This window comes from Momordica charantia (genome assembly GCF_013281855.1).
Source record: "Momordica charantia cultivar OHB3-1 chromosome 8 unlocalized genomic scaffold, Mcharantia_2.0 BLBB01000008.1, whole genome shotgun sequence".
In the NCBI taxonomy this organism is placed as follows: Eukaryota; Viridiplantae; Streptophyta; class Magnoliopsida; order Cucurbitales; family Cucurbitaceae; genus Momordica; species Momordica charantia.
Window position 1 is genome coordinate 8,645,677 of NW_028275166.1, and position 23,085 is coordinate 8,668,761.

General features: G+C 33.7%; 3 protein-coding genes across 4 annotated transcripts; 1 reads left to right on the forward strand and 2 right to left on the reverse strand.

Annotated features, from left to right (window-relative positions):
* Window positions 1–3,072: 3,072 nt before the first annotated feature.
* LOC111021097 (histidine-containing phosphotransfer protein 4) lies at window positions 3,073–5,000 on the forward strand. Its single transcript, XM_022297948.2, has 6 exons — window positions 3,073–3,302; window positions 3,890–4,020; window positions 4,107–4,175; window positions 4,323–4,394; window positions 4,518–4,590; window positions 4,694–5,000. Exons 1-6 carry the CDS (start codon window positions 3,243–3,245, stop codon window positions 4,739–4,741), a joined length of 453 nt encoding a protein of 150 aa, XP_022153640.1. The 5' UTR covers window positions 3,073–3,242; the 3' UTR covers window positions 4,742–5,000.
* Window positions 5,001–5,708: 708 nt separating this feature from the next.
* On the reverse strand, window positions 5,709–8,821 carry LOC111021026 (uncharacterized). 2 transcript variants are annotated; one of them, XM_022297855.2, is made up of 4 exons: window positions 8,524–8,821; window positions 7,851–7,961; window positions 6,680–7,769; window positions 5,709–6,268 (listed from the first exon to the last, which is right to left on the reverse strand). In XM_022297855.2, the coding sequence occupies exons 1-4, from the start codon at window positions 8,716–8,718 to the stop codon at window positions 6,051–6,053; spliced, it is 1,614 nt and encodes a 537-aa protein (XP_022153547.1). In that variant the 5' UTR covers window positions 8,719–8,821; the 3' UTR covers window positions 5,709–6,050. The 2 variants fall into 2 exon arrangements, with proteins under 2 accessions (XP_022153547.1, XP_022153546.1); XM_022297854.2 differs by having other exon boundaries at window positions 5,709–6,274; window positions 8,524–8,819.
* Window positions 8,822–9,461: 640 nt separating this feature from the next.
* On the reverse strand, window positions 9,462–14,741 carry LYK3 (protein kinase family protein / peptidoglycan-binding LysM domain-containing protein). Its single transcript, XM_022297920.2, has 11 exons — window positions 13,586–14,741; window positions 13,428–13,505; window positions 12,636–12,935; window positions 11,899–12,044; window positions 11,709–11,798; window positions 11,500–11,605; window positions 11,135–11,286; window positions 10,957–11,054; window positions 10,724–10,871; window positions 10,453–10,560; window positions 9,462–10,164 (listed from the first exon to the last, which is right to left on the reverse strand). Exons 1-11 carry the CDS (start codon window positions 14,199–14,201, stop codon window positions 10,000–10,002), a joined length of 2,007 nt encoding a protein of 668 aa, XP_022153612.1. The 5' UTR covers window positions 14,202–14,741; the 3' UTR covers window positions 9,462–9,999.
* Window positions 14,742–23,085: the final 8,344 nt, after the last annotated feature.

A 23,085-nucleotide genomic window follows, 5' to 3' on the forward strand; every position in this document is an offset into this window, starting at 1 on the left:
AATCAATTTTTTAATGAATAATACTTGTCTTCTAATTGGTCAGGAGAAAGAAATGTAACCGTTTGAGAAAAAAAAAATCTCTTTTATCCCTCTCCTTTTCTACCTTTAGAATCAGTAAAAAGATAAATATTATTGTTTTTAAATATAGAATGAATGACTTTACTTTTGCTATTTTGCGAACATTAAATAGGCAACACTATAATAAAGAATAAAATGACACTTATTAAGAAGCCAAACTACGACACTTAGAATAAATGATATTTTTCAAAAACAGACAATTAATTTTAAGTAGATTATAGATTATTCTTTTTAAACAATAAAATAGAAAGTAGATGCCATTTTGTGAACACAAAGAATAAATTATACTTTTCTAAAAATATTAAAGTGGAGAATATATGTCATGCTTAAACCATAGGATTGATGATTTTTTCTTTAAACAGTAGAATGTATGGTTTTTTTTTTTTTTTTCTTTTTGAAGATTTGAACATTTCACGTCAAAAAAGGTGTATGTGAGTCATAAGCTATATTTATTTTAGTGTTCTAAAAATCATTTTAGTTTAAATTTTAAATTTTTATAAGTAATTTAATTTTTCTTTAAACAATTGAAATAATATATGTTCTACTTGTTCTACTCATTTAATAACCGAGTAGATTAAATTACATGAATAATATTTGAAGTCGTGTATTAAACCAAATGCCTAAGATTTTAGGTGTCTAACATTTAAATTTTGTTAAACAATTTACAAAAGTTTACATCATAACATGAATAACTTTTTATAGAAAACATTAAGACTCGTTTACTTACACTTCCATTCTCTTTGATAGTATTTACGAAATTGTAGGAATAGAATCAAATACTGGAACTATCTCAAACTTTGTAATCTCATTTGCTAAAAGAGTGTAATCATTACACTCCTATGACCCATCAATCTAATAATATATATTATAATTAATTTACAACTTAAATTAACTAATTTAATTTAAATATTAAACATTATTAAGATATTCCATATTAAGATGGTCCATTCGTTTAATTTAAATATTAATTTATAAATTATTATTTTTAAATACTAGAATAATAAAATTTAATAATATGTTATATTAAATTAGGGTGGTTCAAATTAAAAAAAAAATTATTTGATGTAATTTTATTTTAATTATTCATTATTTATTAACATTAAATAAATTGTTATGATAAAAATATTTACTACCAATAATATAGTAATAAATTAAATTAAAATTTATTATTATTTTAATTAAAAATAATTAGCACAATAATTTATTTGTAATTAGCTAAACATGAAAAAAGAGTAAACTAGTAATTGCTATTTATCTGATTCCGATTCTGATTCCGGATAGTTTTAGCAAACAACATCAAAGAAATTCTAATTATAATTCGATAAACTTTTTAGTGAACAACATCAAAGGAATAACATTTTCATTACAGTTGATTTCATTCCGATTCATTGCCCTTGCGATTGCGGTAAAGGTAAGTAACTATAACCTAAGATGTAAAATAATAGAACATTCAAAAAGTTCAAAAATCAATATTCAAATTGCAAATGTAAGCTACTAATTATGATATTATAACCTCTCCTCTTGTGAGAAATATTAGAATTTTTACTTGCAAGATATAAATCTAAGCTTCCTTCTCGTTGGGTTCTCTGGAAGACACAAGGTAATTAACCTTCTACTACACCATTTCAAGTTTCTCTATGTATTTTTTACAAAATTGTCTTCCAATTTACCTTCAAATTCACGAAACATTTCAGTTGATTATTGTTCATCAGTATCTTACTAGGACTTTAATTGGGAGGTTCAAATCTCATTTTCCTCCGACTTTTAAAGAGTTTTTCAATTTTAGTTCAAACATTAGGAAAGTAACTATTTTGATCTCATTTATGTATATTAATATGCTGATATGAGCATGGCTGGCAATGTAATTGAACAGATATTAATGGTAGGAAAACACTAAATTGGTAAGTTTTTAAAGTTCAAAACTAAAATTAAAAGAAAGATAGGTGAAAGTTGAGAGTAATACCTATCGACGGTCATAAATTTTGGAGTTAGTTAGTTACTCTAATTTCCCATCACTTTTGTCCTAGGAGTACGGTCATAAATTGGCGTGTCGTCATGTCCGTGTCTGTGTTTCTGTACATATCAATTGAGACCGTGCTTCCAAAAATACATCAAGAGTTTACATAAAGGTTGTTACGGCTTTACATTGAGTGAGTGACAGTTTATGGGTCTGATTAGACTAAATTTTATCCATCGATTTGCATAAGCTCTAAAGCTCTCAAACTTAGCTGAAAAGTTCCCAATCCCGCCACCACAAAACAAAAAGAAGAACAAACCATTTCAGAATCTGAATCGCCACTCTGATAAGAAATTCCCTTACCAAAATAATATGTCATTGTCTATAGAAGGAAGGAAGGGTTATATCAATGTTAACAGTGGGATTCTAAGCTAAGGACTACAGGAGACAATGATGTGAAAGGGGAATTTCAAATTATGAAATCATATTCTCTATCTTTTTTCCTCCCACCATATAAAAATGCAGATGTGACTGCACTTTCTTCTGGAAGGAACATGAGAAAGTGCATGGCAGAAGAATAGCAAGAAACTTTATCATAAAATTTTACCATAATCAGAACCATTCCTGTCTCTAACAAGTAACAATTAACTGGACAAGTTACATGCTTAGAGCTTCAGATGAGAGAGATTTTTGCTATATATATTGAATACTTCCTCTCTTGGTTATTTAAGGACTGTTCCTTCTGTCATTGAAGAGTAAGAGACTGTAATATGTCTATTAGTTTGCACTAATGATATTCTTGCACTGTCTATCATTAGTGTTTGCATAGAATCCTAAAGTTGGGTGCGTAAAGAGGCGAAAGGCACTAAATGAAGGTATATTCTTATTGAAACCTAAATTTGGCATGTCCATGGAATATTGCTACAAATGATTATGGAATCTGGTAATTTCTTTTGAATTTCTGTAAACCAGGGGGAATATGATAGCCGCCCTCTCCTACTGCGTCTATCTCTCGAAGGCTCAGATGCTAACAACAAAAATCTGGTCTAGATGCATTGCAGCCCTCTTTTCTTCTTTCTTCTCTCTCGTTTCTCCTCTATATAAACCTCTGGGTCCTAACCATTATGTAACTAACTTAACTGATTGGTACTCCATAATCTTCATATCCTATCCTACTCTGTTTCTCCCTTTGACATTTTTTTTTAAGATGGAAAGGAACCAGTTGTTGAGGCAAATCAGCAGCATGAGACAATCACTCTTTGATCAGGTCCTTCTCCCCAGACCTTTATCTTACTTAAGCATCCATTTGCCTTCAAAAAAATTCCTTTTTCTTCTTGCTTTGAAAGGTTTCGCCTCTGATAACAACTTTACCACTTACTAGCTTAAGTGACTTTATCAAGCCACTTCTTCATCTTTTATGAAATCTATTGATGTAAAGCACTAAAATTTTCTTTGGACCACCGTAGTACTCTCCAACTTATTGACATCATACCAAAGTGTATGTATTCCATGCACTATAGTCAAAACTCTACCTATATTCTTTTTTTTATTTATTTATCCGTGAGTCTTGAGACAACTTGCGCTCACCTTAATTATCTTATGGGATAACCATGTGACTCTAAAACACTTGACTGCTAAAGAAACTTATAGGATTTTAAATCCTACGAAAAGAGTTCTAAGAAGTGAAAAGTTAAAAAGATTTTCACCTTACTATGACAATAATGTTAACCTTAATTATACTAAGAGCTTAGGCTTCAACTGTAAATGGTGTAATATGACATACTGCCCTCCCTTCCTCCCTTCATTGCCCCATTTTATAACCTCAACTGGAAATTCAGACATTGATCTCTACAGGGATTCCTTGATGAACAATTTCTCCAGTTGGAGGAACTGCAAGATGATGCTAACCCAAATTTTGTTGAGGAAGTTGTAACTTTATGCTACCGTGACTCATCTAGATTAACCCTGAAATTGGAGCATGCATTGTAAGTAAATTTAAAACATCAAACTCTCTCCCTTGTTATGCTTTTTAGAGTACGACCACCATTCTAACGAATTATTTTCAGTGCAGACAGAAGACCCCCCTAGACTTTAAACAGTTGGATAGCTCTATGCAACAGTTCATGGGAAGCAGCTCAAGGTAAAATCTAAAAGCAAACAAAAAAAAGATTAAAAAAAAAAGGATAGTAATAACAATAAAATATTATCATAAAGTTAAACTATATTCTCTGTCGGCTTTAATAAAAACATGTTCTGTTTTCGATAATCTGTTTCTGAATGGATACAGCATTGGAGCAAAAAGAGTGAAAGCTCAGTGCACACTGTTTAGGGAATACTGTAAGGCTGGAAGTGGGGAAGGGTATAATTTTTTTTCCTAACCTCATCATGATCACACACCACTAAGATTATTATTCTGATTAACCTGCGAGCATATATACTCGTTTTCTATACTGATTCTGATAGCTTTTGTAAATGTGTAAAGATGCCTTAGGACTTTCCAACAACTGAAAAAAGAACGTGCAGCTCTGAAAAAGAAGTTTGAATCATACTTTCAGGTTTGTATCTCTCCCCAAAATCCCCAATTTTCTCTTATGAAATGACAAGAAGAAGAAGAAAATGTTTGGAACTTTCCTAATATTTGTGTTATTTTCTGAGCAGCTGAAAAGGCAAGCTGGTCCAAGTCAAACTGCGAGTCGTCCCAAGTAAAGAATGATGGGCAACCGAAGGCCAAGGCTTCAAATTTGAATCGTTACATTTCCTAGCATGCTTATGGAAAATCAAACATATAAGGTGGCGTAGTGGGCTCTGAATGTAATGATTTCAATTTCAGAGCTATGCCTTCAATTACTTTGTAAATGGAAGTGTAAGCAAGTCTTTGCCTCTTTTACAATGTCGCTCTCCTGATTGTCCATCAGCCTAACAAAATACGATTCTTTTGAAATATCAGGGACTATTTGGAAAGGTAGAGATGAATCTAAAAAAATGACAAAAGCTAAGATTAGATGTTACCAATAATAGTGTGTAGATGGTATGCATCTCTAATCCGAGCTGAGAGGTTGTCCAACATCGACAAACTTAAGAGAAAATTAAACTTGACAAGCTTAAAAGTACAGGTGTAAATCAAAATAAAAAATTCCAAAGCTCCTTTGGACTTTCACTTTCTTAACTTTTGTGATGTGAAGTACAAAATTCATCTTGTAATGCCTCGCTAATAGACTCGAAATGATCCTTGATGTGGTTATGGCAAAGAATCGAAGTGTTTTTGTCCTTGATGTGGGCCTGAAGAGAATTTTAATGGAGACAAACAGATTGCCTGCAAGTCAAGATTTGATTCAATGATTTTGTTCCCTCAATACTTTTGAAGGTGGCTTAATTATTCAGGACATCAGGCATTTAGCTTTTAATTTTGATATTTTGTCCCTTTATTCTGCGAAAAGCATAATTTAAATTATATAGCTGATTTCGTGGCTAAGCAAGCTGATGGTTGCTTTTCTTGTGATGCCTCCTTCATTACCTAAGTTTTTTTTTTTTCTCTTCTTTTTTTTGGGTAGAGTACATCATTACCTAGATAGCTGGAGTACGTGTAGGTTGGACTTTGGTTTGCTTTGGTGGCTAACGAATTTCCTTCTAAAAAAAATTAGCTAAGGTCTACATGAATCGACCCACTCATACATTTACTCAAATAAATTTATACTCATATAAAATGCTCAAAATACCTTTGGAACCTCGTTTACGTATGAACACAACAACACTAGGATGACTTGTACAACCATGGAAATACAGCTTTTCCTCATGCTTATGAACAAAATGTAGCCTATTATACACAGGCATTCTCTTGAGAAAATTCGTTTCCCGCATCATTACAGCCAATAGCATTATATGAACCTTTAAGGGTTAAAGGTAGTGAAGAGTCCAACTTGCAGGATTCTCTCTTTCTTCTGGTCATGGAATGCACAAGAACATCTGCTGCAATGCCGTTTGCGGTATTCACTTCCTAGTTGTATCAGTTCGGCATCTAATCACATGAAACCTCATCCAGCAAGTCCAGGAAACCTTTCTTTGATGTATTTCGAAGAGTCTGATTAGAACGAAATGGATTAGCTGATGCTGCCTCGAATTTCATCCAGAGTTCTCTTTTAAGAGTCTCCTCGCCAGCTCGTTTGCCAGCCCGCAATACACTTTCGCATCCTTTCCACATGGGAGTGCTATCTACGTGCGACAAGCTAACCCCAACTGGATCTTTAAGTAAATTTATGTTAGAACCCGAAATATATTGAAAGATAAAAGATAAACGAACTACTACCGATTATTAGAGGTACTTGGACCCTCCCCTCTTGAGATATCATTCAAGCCTCAAACATACTCACTCAATTGGATACTTTCATTCTTACACCTCATTCTATTTATAACAACATTCCTGACAACTTTCCTATCTAATTACTAAGGTACCCTCGATACTCTAATAATATCCCTTTATTATCTGAAGGTCATTCCTATCAATCAATTTCTTAGTCAGAAGAGTATCACAAATGATACAAATTACAGGCCAAACACTATAATGATATTATTAAAATTATCTATGAAAAAACAGCATCTAAACTAATTCATGAACAGGACCGTATGGTAATTGACAAACAATAGTACCTTGGTGGCTGAAATTATTCTTGGTTTCATGACATCCATCAACATCATCAAATCCATTTAATACAAACGATTTCAGCTGCGAATTCAAGACCCGAGAAGTCACAGGAGGGTCGATATCACAAGCAGCATTTTCCACTGAATGAGAATCAGACGGCTCCAGTAAAACACATGTTTTTGGTGGTGACATAAACCAGTCTGGAGAGGCTTCAACCTCCTTCTTCCTAATTCCTGATTTATGAACCTGTTGAATTCCTAAGAGTTCTGGGTACTTCAAAGCCAGTCCATCAGAAGCGTCACTGCCAGAAGAAGAGTAATCATGAACTCCAACAGGAAAAGGTGTGGCCTTGTACAACCTTTTTTGGTCTTTGTGTGATGACTCTGAAATGGGTTCCAGCAGAACACAAGATTTTGGAGGCGACATTTTAAAGCATGGAGTCATAACTAACACAGAGCAATTGTTCTTTGATAACATTGGTGGGGAAGTAAATCCACCCTGACGAGTAATCCCCACTTGTGTTAAATTAGACCCAGAAGATTCGCCACCACCAGGCGCAATTCCATTACCTTCCAGCAGATTCTCGCCAACTTTTGTAAAATCAGACCCAGAGGGTTTACCGCCACTAGGCTCAATTCCGTTACCCTGGAGCAGATTTTCCCCCACTTTTGTTAAATCAGACCCAGAAGGCTTATCACCACTAGGCTCAATTCCATTACCTTCAAGCAGATTCTCGTTTGGATCTCCACATGAAATAAAACACGGTTGTGCGCCCGCGCCCTTGAATATACCAGAAGTCATTCCATTTACAGATTCAGAATATTTCACATGTTTCGATGAGAGTGATTTAGAAATAGGAAGAGGTGTGAGTAAAAACAATTGTCTTCCCCTCTCAATATTGCATCCAGCACGCCATGATACAAGGGGTGAAGGAGAAATCAGAGCTTGAACTTCAGCGTGGTCTGGGCTGTCAATAACGTTATCTTCCGTATCATTAACCAAAGCATTGCTTTCACAAGCTAAAGATTGTCCTATATCACCATTAGAACCTATTGTTGGATGAGAGAACGCCTTCTGAAACCTGGGGACCCAGGGCTGCATTTACGGAAATTATCCAGCACATGAGTTATCAGGATGAGTGGAGTTTCAATACACAATCAGGTACTGGAAGATTACCTTCAAAGAAGATAGCATATCAGATAAGACATGAGTGAAAGATTCGATCTCTTTCCTCCCTTGTTTGCCCATTTCCTTCAGTTCGAATGCTTTCACAACGAGTTCATCAATCTGCCAATCCAGTAAGGTAAGATGAAGCTATATGTACATAATATATCCTTCTTAACAAAAGAAACAACTTCTTTGTTAGGTCCGAATGAACTGTTTTCTGTTATGGAGAGAGTGTTGATAACACCCGCAAACAATGGTTTTCTACGCTGCAAATAATTAACATTACAGGATTTTGATATCCAATTTTCCTCTCAGCCTGTCTAATATCTTCGTGCAATTAGAGCACTCTTAAGAAACAAAGAAAACAAAAAGTTGCCAGCGTCAAACACACAGAAGCACTATGAAATACTAACTACATTGGTCAAGATTCAGGCAAAACGTGAGGCTAGAGATCAATGTACTCCAATGAAGAGATAAATCTGGCTGTTTATTATCCCCTTCCGCTTCCCTCAATGTTGAAAAAGAAATAAACTAAAATGAAACCAATCCGCACATGGAACATCAAGATGAATAGAATGAATTTTCACGCAGATGGTTGTGTTGGAGCGAATACTAATTCTCGACCATAGTAACATGGGAAACCACCGACATATTCAAATGGAGGAATATTCAAGAGAGGAACCTGGTGAGTGAGCGCGGAGAGATCTGACTGAACGAGTAGGAGGCGATCCAGAGCATCATCTTGCTCTTCAACCTTAGACCTGTTATCGCTTTCCTTTCTGTTGGCTGTAGTGACAGATTTGGAGGAATTTCTGCCCAATTTGTGGTTCGACACGTCCCTCAGAACCTTTCTCCCTGATTTCCCCATCATCGGCATCGGGTTCGCCGGCGGCAGCCTCCCCTTCGGAAACCTGCAAATGTTGCTGTCCTCACTTTTTGAATTTCTCTCCAATGGCGGGCATTTGCGTGCTTGTACAGTGTTATCGAGAATGAGACTCCATTGATGCCCAATGGAATGGGCCGCGCCCATTGGGCTTTCTTAAAACCTTTTTTTTATTCTTAAATATTCGTAAATATGTAATTGCAAAATATATATATATATATATTTTTTTTTTCTATAAATAAAAAAACGTAAATACTAGCTTTTTTTTTTAATACAAGATTTGAGTGGAGATTGGACTCGTGATCTTTTATCGGAGATATGCGTCCTTGATGACGTTCAGGTTGCATATTAATTAATAATTAAGGGTAACAACCACTCATTTTCCTTTATTTAAAATTTTCCATATCTACTTCTTTTAGCTATTACTTTTTAATTTTATTTCTTTTATTCACATGCTTTTCCAAGTAACAATAATAGAATGTAAGAGTAACATTATTTGTACAGTCTAGAAGAAAAAAAAAACTGTATGATAGATTATATGCTACAATATGATTAACTTTGAACCAATATTAAATTATAGATAGATCCAAAAGCTTACCGCTTATAAAATATGATAAATTCAATCATGTTATATAATCTTGACATTTTTCTATCATTTTAGTCTTTCTAAACAAACTAACTTAGAATCAACATAAGCATAGTTTAACAGTAATAAAATACCTATTGAATGTCGGGCATGAGAATGAGGTTTAAAAGACTTGTAATTCCTGGGCACTCAACTAAGTTGGAACCAGAAACTTTTGTTGATATATGGCTTATTCCTTGCCTTCCCATCTGTTTTTTGATTGAGTGCTCATTCAAAACAACAAAAATAATGTACATTTAATACTTTTCTCTGCTCGACTTTAAAACTTGCACCCTTTCTTTCTGCTTTGACTCCTGATGTCGGACATTCAAATAATTCAGCTTGAACATAATAAATGATGCATCCGTGGCCTTTAGAGAGAGAGGGGGGGAGTATTCAACATAATTGTTCTTTTCTTGTACTAGGAAAGCTCAAAAAGCTCTATATTAGCCCCATCCCGGGAATAGGAAGCGAACGCCACGGGCAAAAATTTACAGTGCAGCAATGTGGAATGATACCGCGTTTAAAAGCATTGAGTGCATTCGAGCTGCTGCTGCTTTACATTGAGGGAAGATGAATCAGTAGTAGAGGTTAAATGGGCTAAAAGTGAAGATGGCAAAGTGATGAGTTGAGCTGAAGTTGTTCCACAACTATCTTCCTTGGACAAGACCACTGAAAACTTGGCTGTTACCAGCCAGAGTCGCTTCCCACTCGACCGAAGACAGTAGGATCTGCGACAAGGATATTACGACCTGCTTCATGTCAGGTCGTAGGATGGGATCCTCATCTACACACTGCTTAGCCAACATGGCCACCTACCCGAAACCAAGTACCAAAACATCACAAAAGTAGAAATCAATAGCAGAATGAAAGAGAGAAACGTCAAACGAGAACCGACTCGATTGTTATACTTTTGAATATGTTTGAGAAACGTGTCCAAATATTCAATTTTCATTAAATGAAGATTTTATGGTTCTTTTTGTTTATCAGTTCTAATATTCAATCGGTTGTTGCAGAAACTCCAACATCTTACTTGTAGGTGCCAAACACTCTTTCTTAGCTATCCTAAACATAGAATGGGATGGAAACGGTTAATTATGTACCTTGAATAGACAGTCATGAGGATACAAATCCATCATGCTTTGATCAACTTGATCTTTCAGACTTGCCATATTCATAGGATCGGGAGAGTTTCGAAGAACAGCTAACATCTGCATTTATAGCAGACACATTATAGTATGCATCAAAAAGTTAGAGCACCAAATGCACATAGTTCTTCAAGAAAACTGAGACATACAAGATGAACCATAGTGGCAATTAGTTCAAAGAGCCCAACATAAGGCAGAAAATACATCAATCGATAATTGAACTTACAATGGATGCTAGCGATCGTCTTTCAGGATTTTTCATAGTTGTGCCCTCAATTCGTATAATTGCCTCCTTTCCAGATATAAGCTCAAAAAGAACAACTCCGAAAGCATAAACATCACTTTTGGTTGTGGCAAGACCGTTACTTAAGTATCTAAAATGAGTGAAGGTTAGAGAAAATAAGTTCAAAAGAAATTGTATAGAAATATTCAATTGATTGATTTATTTGTGCTACTTACTCGGGAGCGAGATAACCATATGTACCAACAACTTTGGTAACTGTAGCCTCACCTTCATTTGTTTTTCCAACAAGTTTGGCTAACCCAAAGTCAGAAATCTAAGTACAAAAGGGGAGGAGGATTTCAGTGAAAGGTAATAACCTAATTTGAATAGACTAGTGGGTGCTATATTTATCACCTTTGCCCTAAAAGAACCATCAAGTAAGATGTTGCTTGTCTTGATATCTCTATGGACATAATGAGTTTTAGTATGCTCATGAATGTATTCAAGACCTCTAGCAGCATCGAGAGCGATTTGGAGTCTCATAATCCAAGATAGTGACGTATGACCTGTAATTAAGAGACCGACATGAATATGAATAAGAAGCAAAAAAGTTCAATATACAAATGAACACGATGTGTTCAAGGATATATGCCTTAACCAGTTGAGCTTATACTCAGGTTAGCTTCTAATAGATTAATAGATTAACTAAAGCAGTGATATTAACAAAAATAAAAGCATTAGCATATGATTTTATCAGTTGAGTAAAACTGGAATTTTACCCTTGTTCATCGGATCATGTAAATGACTTTTGAGTGGACCTTTTTGAGCATATTCATAAATAAGAAAAAGCTCCTCCTCACTGGCTGCATAACCAATCAATTCTACCTTGAAAAATGTAAACCAAACAGAAGTCAGAAGTTTAGAATTGAGGAAGTCAATAAGCTTTTGGGAAGAAATACATCAGGATTTAAGAAAAAGAGATGATTACCAGGTTCGCATGATGGACCTTGCAGAGGACTTTCATCTCTGCCATAAACTCTTTAGTTTTCGTTGCAGTCATTCTTTTTATAGCAACTTCCTAAAACGTCAGATCCGTCGAGTAAGGTTGAGTCAACAAAACTTATTTCCATCATCCAGTAAAATCACTTGGAACATATCAAGGTAGTTAAGCCACAAACCTGGTCACGCAGGAGGCCATAATACACTGAACCATAAGTTCCATGGCCAAGTAGACTTGAATCAGAGAAACCGTCAGTGGAGGAAAAGATTTCTTCACATGAGAAAACCACAGGTTTGTCTACATCGAATACATTGCTTTCGATAGCTGCACAAAATAAAATATATGTAACAATTAGATATTTCTCAAATAGTTTAGCAAACTAAAGCTGAAGCATCTAAAATTTAATGAAATGTGACTTATTCCATTAATTGTTCTTCTAGATCCAGAAGAACGGCAAGCCTGGCGAAGTTATATGGCTTTAGTTTATTAAACAGAAACATAAAGCTAGAGAAAGTACATAACCAAGTCTGAACGCAAGAGAAGCATGCTCACAAGTCAACTGACCAATTAAAAAAAGCATGTCTTCTGTTTGGATCCTAGTCCCCATTTGTATCATCGGTTATATTTCGTACTTTATAGAATGGGAGGGGGATAACTGTGCAGGCAACCACATAAAGAAAATGGAAGAGCCAGAGGAAAATTTTCGCGACTATCACGATGTTAGACAACTGGGATTTCGCTACATTGTTCAAATATAAGTACTAGCAATTTCTTTAAAACTAAGCAAAGTATTACTATCTGAGTAGAAGTTAATGGGCCCTTCAATCAACCCAGGTAGCCAAATCAAGCCAAGAATACTCATCATTTATTGGCTACTGAGAGTGGAGAAAACAAAGACAAGAACTAAAGATGTACCTTTCGGAATTGCACTCTGGTTATCGCTAGATTCCCCATTGGCTTGTTTCCAATCTGCAGAAGTGCAACAAATATACCTTCCTGAAGCACAAAAGAAACTTGACTTCCCAAGAATGTGGAATTTGTGGGATGTCTTGCCACTGGGATCTTTGGAGTGGCTACTCCTAGGTCTAGAAAAGCATTTCAACCACCTGAAGCAAGCATAAACTACTATGCCTAGTAAAATCAGAATAAGAATAACTCCCAAACTTCCAACAATCCATATATAAGGAGGGTGACGCTTGGGGTTCTCTGCAATATCTGCAATTCAGAAGGAAATAGAGTCACAAGCCTTCATAAGTTCATAACAAGACTGGGCAGTAACTAAAAGGAAAGAGCTGTAAGGTAAATCCTTGAGAGGGACTTCATACTATTGATAAAATTGAAAAATAAACAGCAACAAACAAAGAAAATCCATAAGCAAATGACTTAAAGGATCAGGGACAACTATAGGCCCTCCTTCCAAATAGGGTGAAATTTGAAACTAATTTCGTTGTTGATGCTCTTCTTAGTTAGATTTCCCAAGTTAAATTTATTTCTAAAAGATCACTAGATATATCCTCCAGTTTGAAATTGGGTTGCCATACATGTCAGTAGATTTGACTTTACTCAAAAGCACACAACCGCCTATTTCAATATTGTTACCAGACAATTACATCAGCCACTTGTTGACTTTAAGAATGACGTCCTGAAAGTATGCAACAAGAAAGTACATGCTGTCTGAATGAGAGTGTCAAAGTTCTTAACACCCACCTGAGAAATTGTTTTGAGAAAATGAAGGGGCAGGGGCAGGAGAAATGTCTGTCTCCACAGGATAAGGATCGCCAGGAACTACAAATTCAAAAAGTTAATTGATAAACAACATTGTATCATAACCCCATAGAATTTATTTCAGAAAAAGAAACACTAACCCGAATTCAAGGGAATATAATACAAAGCACCCACAGTGACATTGTCAGGATTTTCAATTCCATTCACCGATTCAATGCTATCCATACTGACCCCAAATCGACTCGCCAAAGACTCGATGGTGTCGCCATCTCTCATTACATAGCTCATCAAATAGTTCCACAGCCCGCTCGAACAGGCACAGAACAGCCTCAAGGACACAACGGCGCCGTTTCTGGCCATTCGGGTCGTATTGGGCAGCAGGGCAAGGCCGTCGTACGCGTCCATGACCAAGTCATAAACATAGCCGCTATTCGATTTGATGGTAAAAGTTGTATTTGTTATGTATTTCTTCAACCCAGAGGCGCAGGAGCAGTTCTTCCTGATGAACACATAGTTCCGGCCATTGCCTTCGACGGTGACATCTTCTGGCAATACGTCGAACATACTCTGGATCACAGAGACGGTCTCATTAGGCTGTGGCTTGAAGGCCAAAAACGAGGAGCACAAGCGAGTTGTATCCGTACAAGTTAAGGGCGTGGGATAAGAGGAACAGAGAGAGTGATCTTGAAGAAGAATAGCCAAGTACAGAAGGAAGAACAAACTCCAAATTCGTACAGGATTCATTGACCAAACCATTGAATTCCAGCTACAAATTTGGCCGATAAAAGATAGTGAGCTCAACAGTCAATAACAGAAACTGGTGGGAGACAAAACTCAATCAAAATTCAGCAAAAAGAGAAAGGGGAAACTCAAACTCTATGTGGGTAAGTCAGAAAAAGAAACCCAATGAAAAAAAACAAGCAAGGAGATCATAATCTCTATACAGTGCGAGTTATATGAAAGAAAGGCGAAGACCCAGAAGTTGAATGAATGAACAAAGTGAGATTTGAACGAAACAGGAAGATTTGGAGCTCAAGAAGATGGGAAATGGACAAAAATGGAAACCCCAGCTAGAATTAGGAGAAGTTTAATGGTGGGGAAGGGAGAAGAGGAAGGAGGGAGAAGAAAATGAGCTGTAAACTCAGAGCTAAGGTGGTCTGAAATGATAAAACTGTAAACACGGCATTTGTTTTTGGGTAAAAAAGAATCAGTGATCATTCTGACTCTGGTAAACCCTCTTCTCCTGGAGCTCACACAGTGAGGAGTCAAGGCCAGAAAGTGAAAGTGATGACAAACAAGGGTTTTCCACAACCATACACAATGAAGATTTTTGACAACCAACTCCCTTTTTTCTTCTATCCCCAAAATACCCTCCCTTCCCCATTTGGGTGGAATATCCATTTCTTTACTTCACAAAAATATCAACACAACTATTAATATCTTTTTGGTTATTTCATACTTTTCTAATCTAAATCCTTTTATTTTCAATTAATATAAAGAAAGTATAATAATTATGAGTAAACTATAATATATAGCCTCCAACTTATATTAGCCTCCGACTTTGAGAGAGGGAAGTATATGTATCAATTACCGTTAAACTCTACAATTTAATTTAGTGATTAAAGCATCTACTTACAAATAATTGAAATACGAGTCTTCAAAGGTATATTTTTGTTGGATTTTTAAAAATTAATTATTTGAATTTAGAATATCTCATAAAGCATGGATTCTTATTGGTCCCACCCATAGGATGGTTTTATTTTGTTTTGTTTTTGTTTCTAATTTTTTGTGATTAATCGTTATACATATAAAGTGTTACGTAATTATTTGAATAGTTATCTTTTAAGTATTTTTTTAATGGAATTCTTTTTTAAGTACAATATATAGGGTGGAGATCGAATCCACAACATTCTTATTGGAAATATATGTCAATTTACTATTGAATCATGTTCACTTTGACATTAATCTTTAAGTATTAATAATATTAATTAATTAATTTTGATTATGCGGATCAATATGTAAATAACCTTTTTTTTATATAGTTCTTGATGATTTGTTATGACTTCTGTCAGAATAACTTCTCAGGGTATGCACAAGTTTTTTTTCTTTTTTATTTTTAAGAATTGGTTCAAGAATATGGTACATTGCTTGAGATACACTCAAATTAATGTGACATTGTATGATAAGATTAACATGAATTGGGCGATTATAAAAATTTTTAAAAAAATGTTCATTCTTTTTACAATTTGAACCGTATAATTATTGTGATGTTTTGTGTTGTTACGTAAAAAACACCGTATAATTTTAAGTGATTAAGTATTTATTTAACTATTTATTATGTTTAAAATTCAATTCAATCAAAGGATTGAAAGTGGACAACATTTGAAATCTTAGATAAGATAAAACTATCTTAGTTCGTCCTATTCGAGCTAAGCATCTGATAGCATACAAAAATCATTTCTAATTGTGTAACAGCCTTACGGAACGGTCTCTCATTGACTCCTATAAATACGTGCATTTGCAGGTAAGCGATTATATATGGAACTGGCCTTTTAAGTCGGGTTTTAGACTAGCCTGAGTGTTGGAACGCTTATTCTTTACGTGCAAGTCTTCTTGCACAATTCACTTCACTCAACCAGTTAGTTCGCTGTAGATTTATGACCCCACCAACATCAACAAAAACATTTAAAATTAAGTAACCAAATATCCAAATAAAAAATAAACAACGGAAAATACCCAAATTGAGCAAAAAGATCCAAGTAAACAAAGGTTCAACCTCAACCACAAAAATAGTCAAACTCTACTAAATTACATTATGAAGAAAAAAAAAATTCATACATGGTTAAAAAAGATCTATTATTTTGTATTGTTGCAATACAAAGAAAATGGAATAATTATTTGTGTAACATATATTTTTCAGATAAATTAAAATGTCTGAATGAAGTAATATTTAATTTTGTAAAAGAAGGGAGAGAAAAAGGATTAGTGGTATTATAGAAATGGAAGGTTGTTTTGGGGAAATGGGGGGAGCCTGAGAGGGATGCCGGTGGCGGTGGGGGCAGGGAGAGCTGGCGAAAGACGTACGACAGTTATGTGTGGGTCCCACCAAGAGTCGCGGAATATCAAGGCAAAATCGCCGATCTGTCGTTTAGGGCACCAAGGAGCGAACGACATGTCAATCTGGAGAGGGTAAAATCCAGTTGAGTTGACTCCACTTTCCCTCAACTCTCAAGTCTGACCATAAAGTAACCGCCATTGACATTGACCCATCATATTCATTATTCATTGTCACGCCCTTACATTTTCAACTAAAATCATAATCCACCACAACATCCACGCCTCTGTTCTTTGCATCATCTTCGACTTCTCCTTTGGTTTTGGTTCATCGCTAAATTTTGGTCTAGTGGAATTATTAAATTTGTACAGTTCTAATTCTCCGCCAACATGGTTCGACGAAATTACAAAATTATAAATTAATAGACATTTTGTTAATTTGGTGGCCAAATTTAGCCACACACCTAAATTTTCCTATCTTTTTTCTCTTCAATCTCTGAAATTAATTCGAGCAATTATTCAAGTCAAATCGTTTGATAGCCTTTAAAAGAACTAAAAGAATAGAGCTAGCCCAATGGATTCATCTTACAAAATGGGGCCCAAAGCACTCCCTATGGGCGACTCTGGCTCTCATGGTCTGTGCCAACGAACTTGATTCATGGTGCATGATCCGTGTGTTGGGCTCTTGCGAGGTTCGTGCCTAAGGATTCAACATTTTGGATCGCTCCAAAGCCCATGGGTCTAAGATGACCTAAACTGACTTTCTAAGCTTTGATGATTGTTCACAAATTAGACTTTACTTTATCCATAATAGTTTAATTACTTGATATTTTGTTCACTTCGATCTTCTGTATTTTAAATTCTAAATTTTTATCAAATTTAAGTTTTGTTCTTACCTTTAAATTGTCGTTGCAACAATTAATTAGATTTATTTTAGTATCAAGAAACAACAATATTATTTATAATAGAAGAGATAGATGTGGTAGTAAATGTGTTTGGTCGGTAAGGAGTGCAAGTAAAGTCTCACATTGGTTAATAAGAAAGGGGATGATTATCTTCATTTGTATAAGATATTTTGGGTGAAAACAAAAGTAAAACTATGAAGACGTTTATGTCCAAAGCGAACAATATCATACCATTGTAGAGATACTCGGGATACTTGGTCATTTTCTCATGGTGAAGTGAGATATCTTATTGTTTAACGAGGTAGAGTTTGAATACTAGTGTATCGTCTTCGAGTTAACGAGGTAGAGTTTGAGTATTAGTGTATCGTCTTCGAGTTAACGTGGTAGAGTTTGAGTATTAGTGTATCGTCTTTGAGTGATCTTTCCTCCGTTTATTATAAGAGATAAGAAATGTGTAATTGTTATAGTTGAAAGTTGTGATAATAGATCATATCTGCATAGTGTCACACGATTACTAAATGACGTGTCTGCCCATCACGATAATGTTTGTTAAATAGCCAGATTAGAGTCTTATTTGTTTAACCTTTTAGTATGTATCACACTTTAATTTTTGTGCTTTGTCCCTTTTCCTTGGTTTGTTATCTTTGCTGCCATGTGGTCTTTATGTAGTTTGTTTGTAAAGAACTGCATATTTAATGCAACCATCTTTTTGTGGCTTAAATCAATGTATACAAAAATGATGAGTTGTTCTTTTCTCCCATTCCCCCCTCCTTAGGGTTCATACTATTTCTAATATCAAAGTAGTAATATTACATATTGGGATGGTGTTATATTATAAGAGTATTTTTCTTGCACCAATCACTTAGATTTCTAATCTTACTATGCACATGATGAAGTGCACGTGTTTAATATTAGACTTAACTTGTCACAGAGCTCAACGACAAGTTAATGTTTATGGTTAAGGCATGTTGAGCTGGCCAAGTAAACAGTCTACCTGCATTATTATTTATAAATTAAGAAAATGTGGTAATAACGAAAATTTTAAACTACCACAGGAATCTCAGTTCGTTGTTAAATCAAACTCCCTCACACTACAATCAAATTAATCAACAGAGATCTCTGTTTACTCGGAGATGAAAGCCCCTATATCTTCGACATCAAAAATCGTCTGAGCTCCTTCGATTCAACCTCCCTAATGCATGCCCATCACGAACTCAACCATGCTGCCGATCATTTTACAAAAAAACATGGATGACTATATCACCAAACTCATGGATTTACTAATTTTACCTATTGACTACAAGTTGAGATTTCCAAATTTATCCCACGTAGTACCTTATTCCTAAACTCTTCAATAACATTTCCCTTTAAAAGGAAAAAAAAACGGAATTCTTAAAAATATGAAACTAAAGCAGGAGGAATTTCATAAACAAAATTCAAACTCCATCTTTATTTTTTTTTTCCTTTTCAATTAAAAAAGAACAAGCTTTTTATTCGAACAAAACAATGTTACTAGTAACAGTACTATTGGCTCAATATAATTTTCTACTATTTTGACCTCAAAACAAAATACAAAAAATAATTTACTTTTTCAGGGGTTACTTTTGTGTAACAAAATGGAATATTCAATACTTATGATTGTTCTTAAAAGTTAAAACAATTTCTCATTTACAATGATTTACCATAATTTAATTCCTTTTTTTCCATTTGTCCTATAATGTTGGTTGAGTAATTATTGAGGAATTAGAAGTGTCGTTTTATTTTGCCAAATAATTCAAACAATAAAGCATAATTTCCGAAGGTATATACGTGGCCAGGTAGTACCAAAATTATATCCCCCAAAAGGGAAAAAAGTGCGAGAGAGATTCTGACGAAACAAAATAATTAAAAGAAAAAAAAGAAAAGTAAAAAGTAAAAGAGAATTGATTGGCTGGCCCGCACGTGGACTCCAGACAACTGTAAAATTACATTGCCCCTGCGGATACGGTTGACCTGCAGCGACCTCCAGAGGGTTAAAATAGTTATTTTAATTTTTTAATCTTTGAATAATAATTACCTAACATATTTATTAACACGTAATCAATCATTTTTAGTTTTTAATTGATAATTAATCATTGTTTTTGTAATAATATATGTTTCGATAAAGTTTAGTCGTGGGAAAATTTTATATTTAAAGATAAGAGTTAAATTACCGTTATATTCTCACTGCTATGATAATAATTTAGAGTAGTTTGATAATATTTTTCATTGTTTATTTGGTATTTCTTGTTTCCAATTTTTAAGAATGGATGTATTTAGTAACTATTATTGTTTCTCGTTTTTCACTTTTAAGAAATGTCTCTAAAATTGTGTAAGAATTTTGAAGAAATCAAATCAAATTTATCGTTATGATTTTTGTTTCCAAATTTTTTCAAAAACATAAATAAAAACATTATTTTATTGCTCTTGACTTATAAAATACACAAAATAGAAGATAGAAAATTTATTAGATTATAATTAACACGATAATTTCATTAAAAAAATTAACATGATAATGAATTTGTCAAGATGCTTTTAAATAAACGAACTAATACATGGATGAATAGTGATACTAAGATATGGTACTAAGAAATTCAAATGATGTACATAAATTAATTTGAAATTTTCTTATATGTATAAAAGAAGCTAATAAAAAAATATCTAACCTTAAAACTTACACGTAATCTCAAATCGACAACATTCTTTATATTTACTATGATTATTTATGTTTAATATGGTTTAAATTTTATTATAGTATTATCTCATATTTCTTTTTTTTTTTTCAATCAAATGTTGTATTCTAAACCTCACAAATTTTAAATGTTCTATTTTAAAATTTCAACTCATAAAATACTTGACCTACTAAATGTAGTATAGTTCTAAGGCGTTTGTGTCACTTAAACATGATCTCTTGTCAAATAAATGCATATGTTAAGTTTTTTGCACATAAATTATAACATATTAAACTAGAATTTCAAGGATCAAAATATAATAAACATGAAATTTTGGATCCACAAACAAACGAAAACGTTCATTTTTGTTTGTTTATTTTATGAAAAAACCATTCCAAAACTATATTATACATTTATATATGTACTTGAGCACTGCATTTCAGTAACAAGAACGTGTAAAAAGGGGAAAATATATTTTGTGATCACTTGGAGAATGAAGACAAGGTGGGTGGGAGTGTCTTTTCTTATTTTTGTTTGTACAAAAATTATGGATGAAAAATTGTGAACAATGGATCAGTGTTTTCTTTTTCCAAACTGGAATTGGTGTTTGTCGGTTAGCACTTGATTTTTCTCTTTAAAGAATGTATCTCTAGTTAAAATTCCAAATTTTTCTCTTTTGAAAATATATTACTTATATTTTCAAAAGAGAAAATTCATTAGTTAAAATTCAATATAGTGTAATTACAATGGTACCCAATATCATTTATTTTTTGATATGCTCAACGATGACCTAACAAACATTGCCTCGAGATCTCGCGGCTTAAAATAATTTATAGTTACTCTGTCAATGGCTGAATCATAAAAACTTTGTAGTTAAATATGATTGGTTTAGATGAACTTCTAGAAATCTACCTGTGAAAAAAAATATACCACGTCAATTCAAGGACGGATTTATTAAGGGTTTGAAGGGCTCGAGTCCCTCCTGAACTTGGTGAGATATATAATTAATATGTAAAAATCTAAAAAAGTCAAATAAAATATACATTGGCGTAGTGGTGTCCATGTGCCCAAGCCTCCTAGTGACCCGGAGATCTTGAGTTTGATCCCATCTAAAGTTACATTCACCTACTCTTTTGAACCTATAAGACATTATCTTCCATTGATACATTAATTGACGTCTCTTTAGTCTAAATGTTGTTGGCAATTTCAAGACTAACTTTTTTGTTTCTAATGTATACGTTTATTAATTACTGTATCGTCTATCAATATCTTTTTTCCTCTTTAAATCACGAGTTTAGAGATTTCGTTGTTTTTATTTAATATAATTTTTAACTTAAATTTCATTTTATTTATGATTTTTTTGGAATTACTTGTTAAATTAGTATAAAGTTCTCTGAAACAAAATTTATGGATTCGTCCCTGTGTCTTATAACTATTAACTACAAATAATATCTAGATTAATCATTTTTTTTATCAGAAATGCATATTTCTTTTAACGAAACACTTTGATAAATTTTGAAATTCAACCTATAAATTTGTATGTGATTTGGTACACCAACCAATGGTGCTGCCTATGAACTAAGGGATAAGCCCATGCAAACACTTAAAAGCTGACCATTGAGGGAGATAGCATGAATTTAGCTGGAAATCTGCAACTTTTGGCAGATCAAAAAGCTAATAATTTTCCATCTATATTTAAATACAAACAAACATTTTAAATCTTATAATTAATTATTCCTACCAACTAACACCACTTAATTGAAGCCCTCTTCAATATTGTGCATTAAAATTCATGATTTCAATCTTTAATAATAATACAGGACTTTCATTGACTTCAATTCAACATATAATAGGATTACCAACATTAAATTTACGTAGTTTAGATGTTCATCTTCAATCCACTTGCTTACCTAGTGTGGCACCGGACCTAGGCATTTATGAAATTATATAAATGGTAGCGAAAGGACGTTTTAATATTTTCCATACGTAAATCTTTTGTATAGATGTTGAGGCGGACAGACATTAGGATAGAATAGACTTGCTAATATATCTAATATACATGCTTTTAATTTTATAAACAAGAAACAAACCTAATTAACAACTGTTAACCAAGTAAAAATAGGGGGGGAATTGATCACTAGAGATGTGGTATCAATGAAGTGACCAAAAACAGTAGTATTTTATTTCAATTGTCAAATATATGAGTAAAATTAACTTGCACTCAATCAAGCTTAACAAAATAAAATGGAATTACAACAAATTACCATTGTAATCTAATGAGTTCTTTTAAAATGGAATTACTTCCAGGTAATCTAAGGATCATACAACTCATATTCCCTATTTTTCTTTTTTTTTCCTAAAAAAAACTTAAACAAATGCAATAATTCAAAAGTATATTTTATCTCGATTAAAAACTTAGGTCAACTTTAATTCATACCGTTATTTTTTATTTTTTTCAAGTACAACGAATGTGAAGGGTAGAAATTTGAACCTCCAACTTTAATGAAATGAAAACAATAGACACATTTACCAGTAAGTTGGTTCAAGTTTACAATTTATACAATTTGTTTAAATGATAAGTCTGAAATAGAATGTGTTGGGGGTAGGGGTGTTCACGGGTCGGGTTGGATCCGGTTAGGGAAATTTTTTCTGGACCAATCCAAATTTTTGGGTTGATCATATCAGGGAATCGACATAATCGAACAAAACAGTCAACCACACCCAACCCAACCCAAAATTTTGGGGTTGGATCGGGTTGGGTCACCGAATTCCTCTTAATTTCAAATTCCATATCCAAATAAAAAAATCAAGGCAAAGTTCCATGCCAAAACAAATCAAGAGAATTACAATTTACAAGTTCCGGATCCAAACAAATCAAGAGCAAATTTTCAAATCAAAACAAATTAAATTAAGCATTACAAGTTCCAAATCTATAACATATCAATGGCTCTTAATTTCAAATTACATATCTAAAAAAACAGAAGGAAGAAG

Coding starts and splice junctions, on each gene's coding strand:
- LOC111021097 (XM_022297948.2), top strand. CDS start 3,243: ATGGAAAGGAACCAGTTGTTGAGGCAAATCAGCAGCATGAGACAATCA. Junction 3,303..3,889: donor GACAATCACTCTTTGATCAG/GTCCTTCTCCCC, acceptor TGATCTCTACAG/GGATTCCTTGATGAACAATT. Junction 4,176..4,322: donor TTCATGGGAAGCAGCTCAAG/GTAAAATCTAAA, acceptor GAATGGATACAG/CATTGGAGCAAAAAGAGTGA.
- LOC111021026 (XM_022297854.2), bottom strand. CDS start 8,718: ATGCCGATGATGGGGAAATCAGGGAGAAAGGTTCTGAGGGACGTGTCG. Junction 7,962..8,523: donor TCTCCGCGCTCACTCACCAG/GTTCCTCTCTTG, acceptor CTGGATTGGCAG/ATTGATGAACTCGTTGTGAA. Junction 7,770..7,850: donor ATATGCTATCTTCTTTGAAG/GTAATCTTCCAG, acceptor CCGTAAATGCAG/CCCTGGGTCCCCAGGTTTCA.
- LYK3 (XM_022297920.2), bottom strand. CDS start 14,201: ATGGTTTGGTCAATGAATCCTGTACGAATTTGGAGTTTGTTCTTCCTT. Junction 11,799..11,898: donor ATGGCCTCCTGCGTGACCAG/GTTTGTGGCTTA, acceptor CTGACGTTTTAG/GAAGTTGCTATAAAAAGAAT. Junction 11,055..11,134: donor ATGGTTCTTTTAGGGCAAAG/GTGATAAATATA, acceptor TTTTGTACTTAG/ATTTCTGACTTTGGGTTAGC.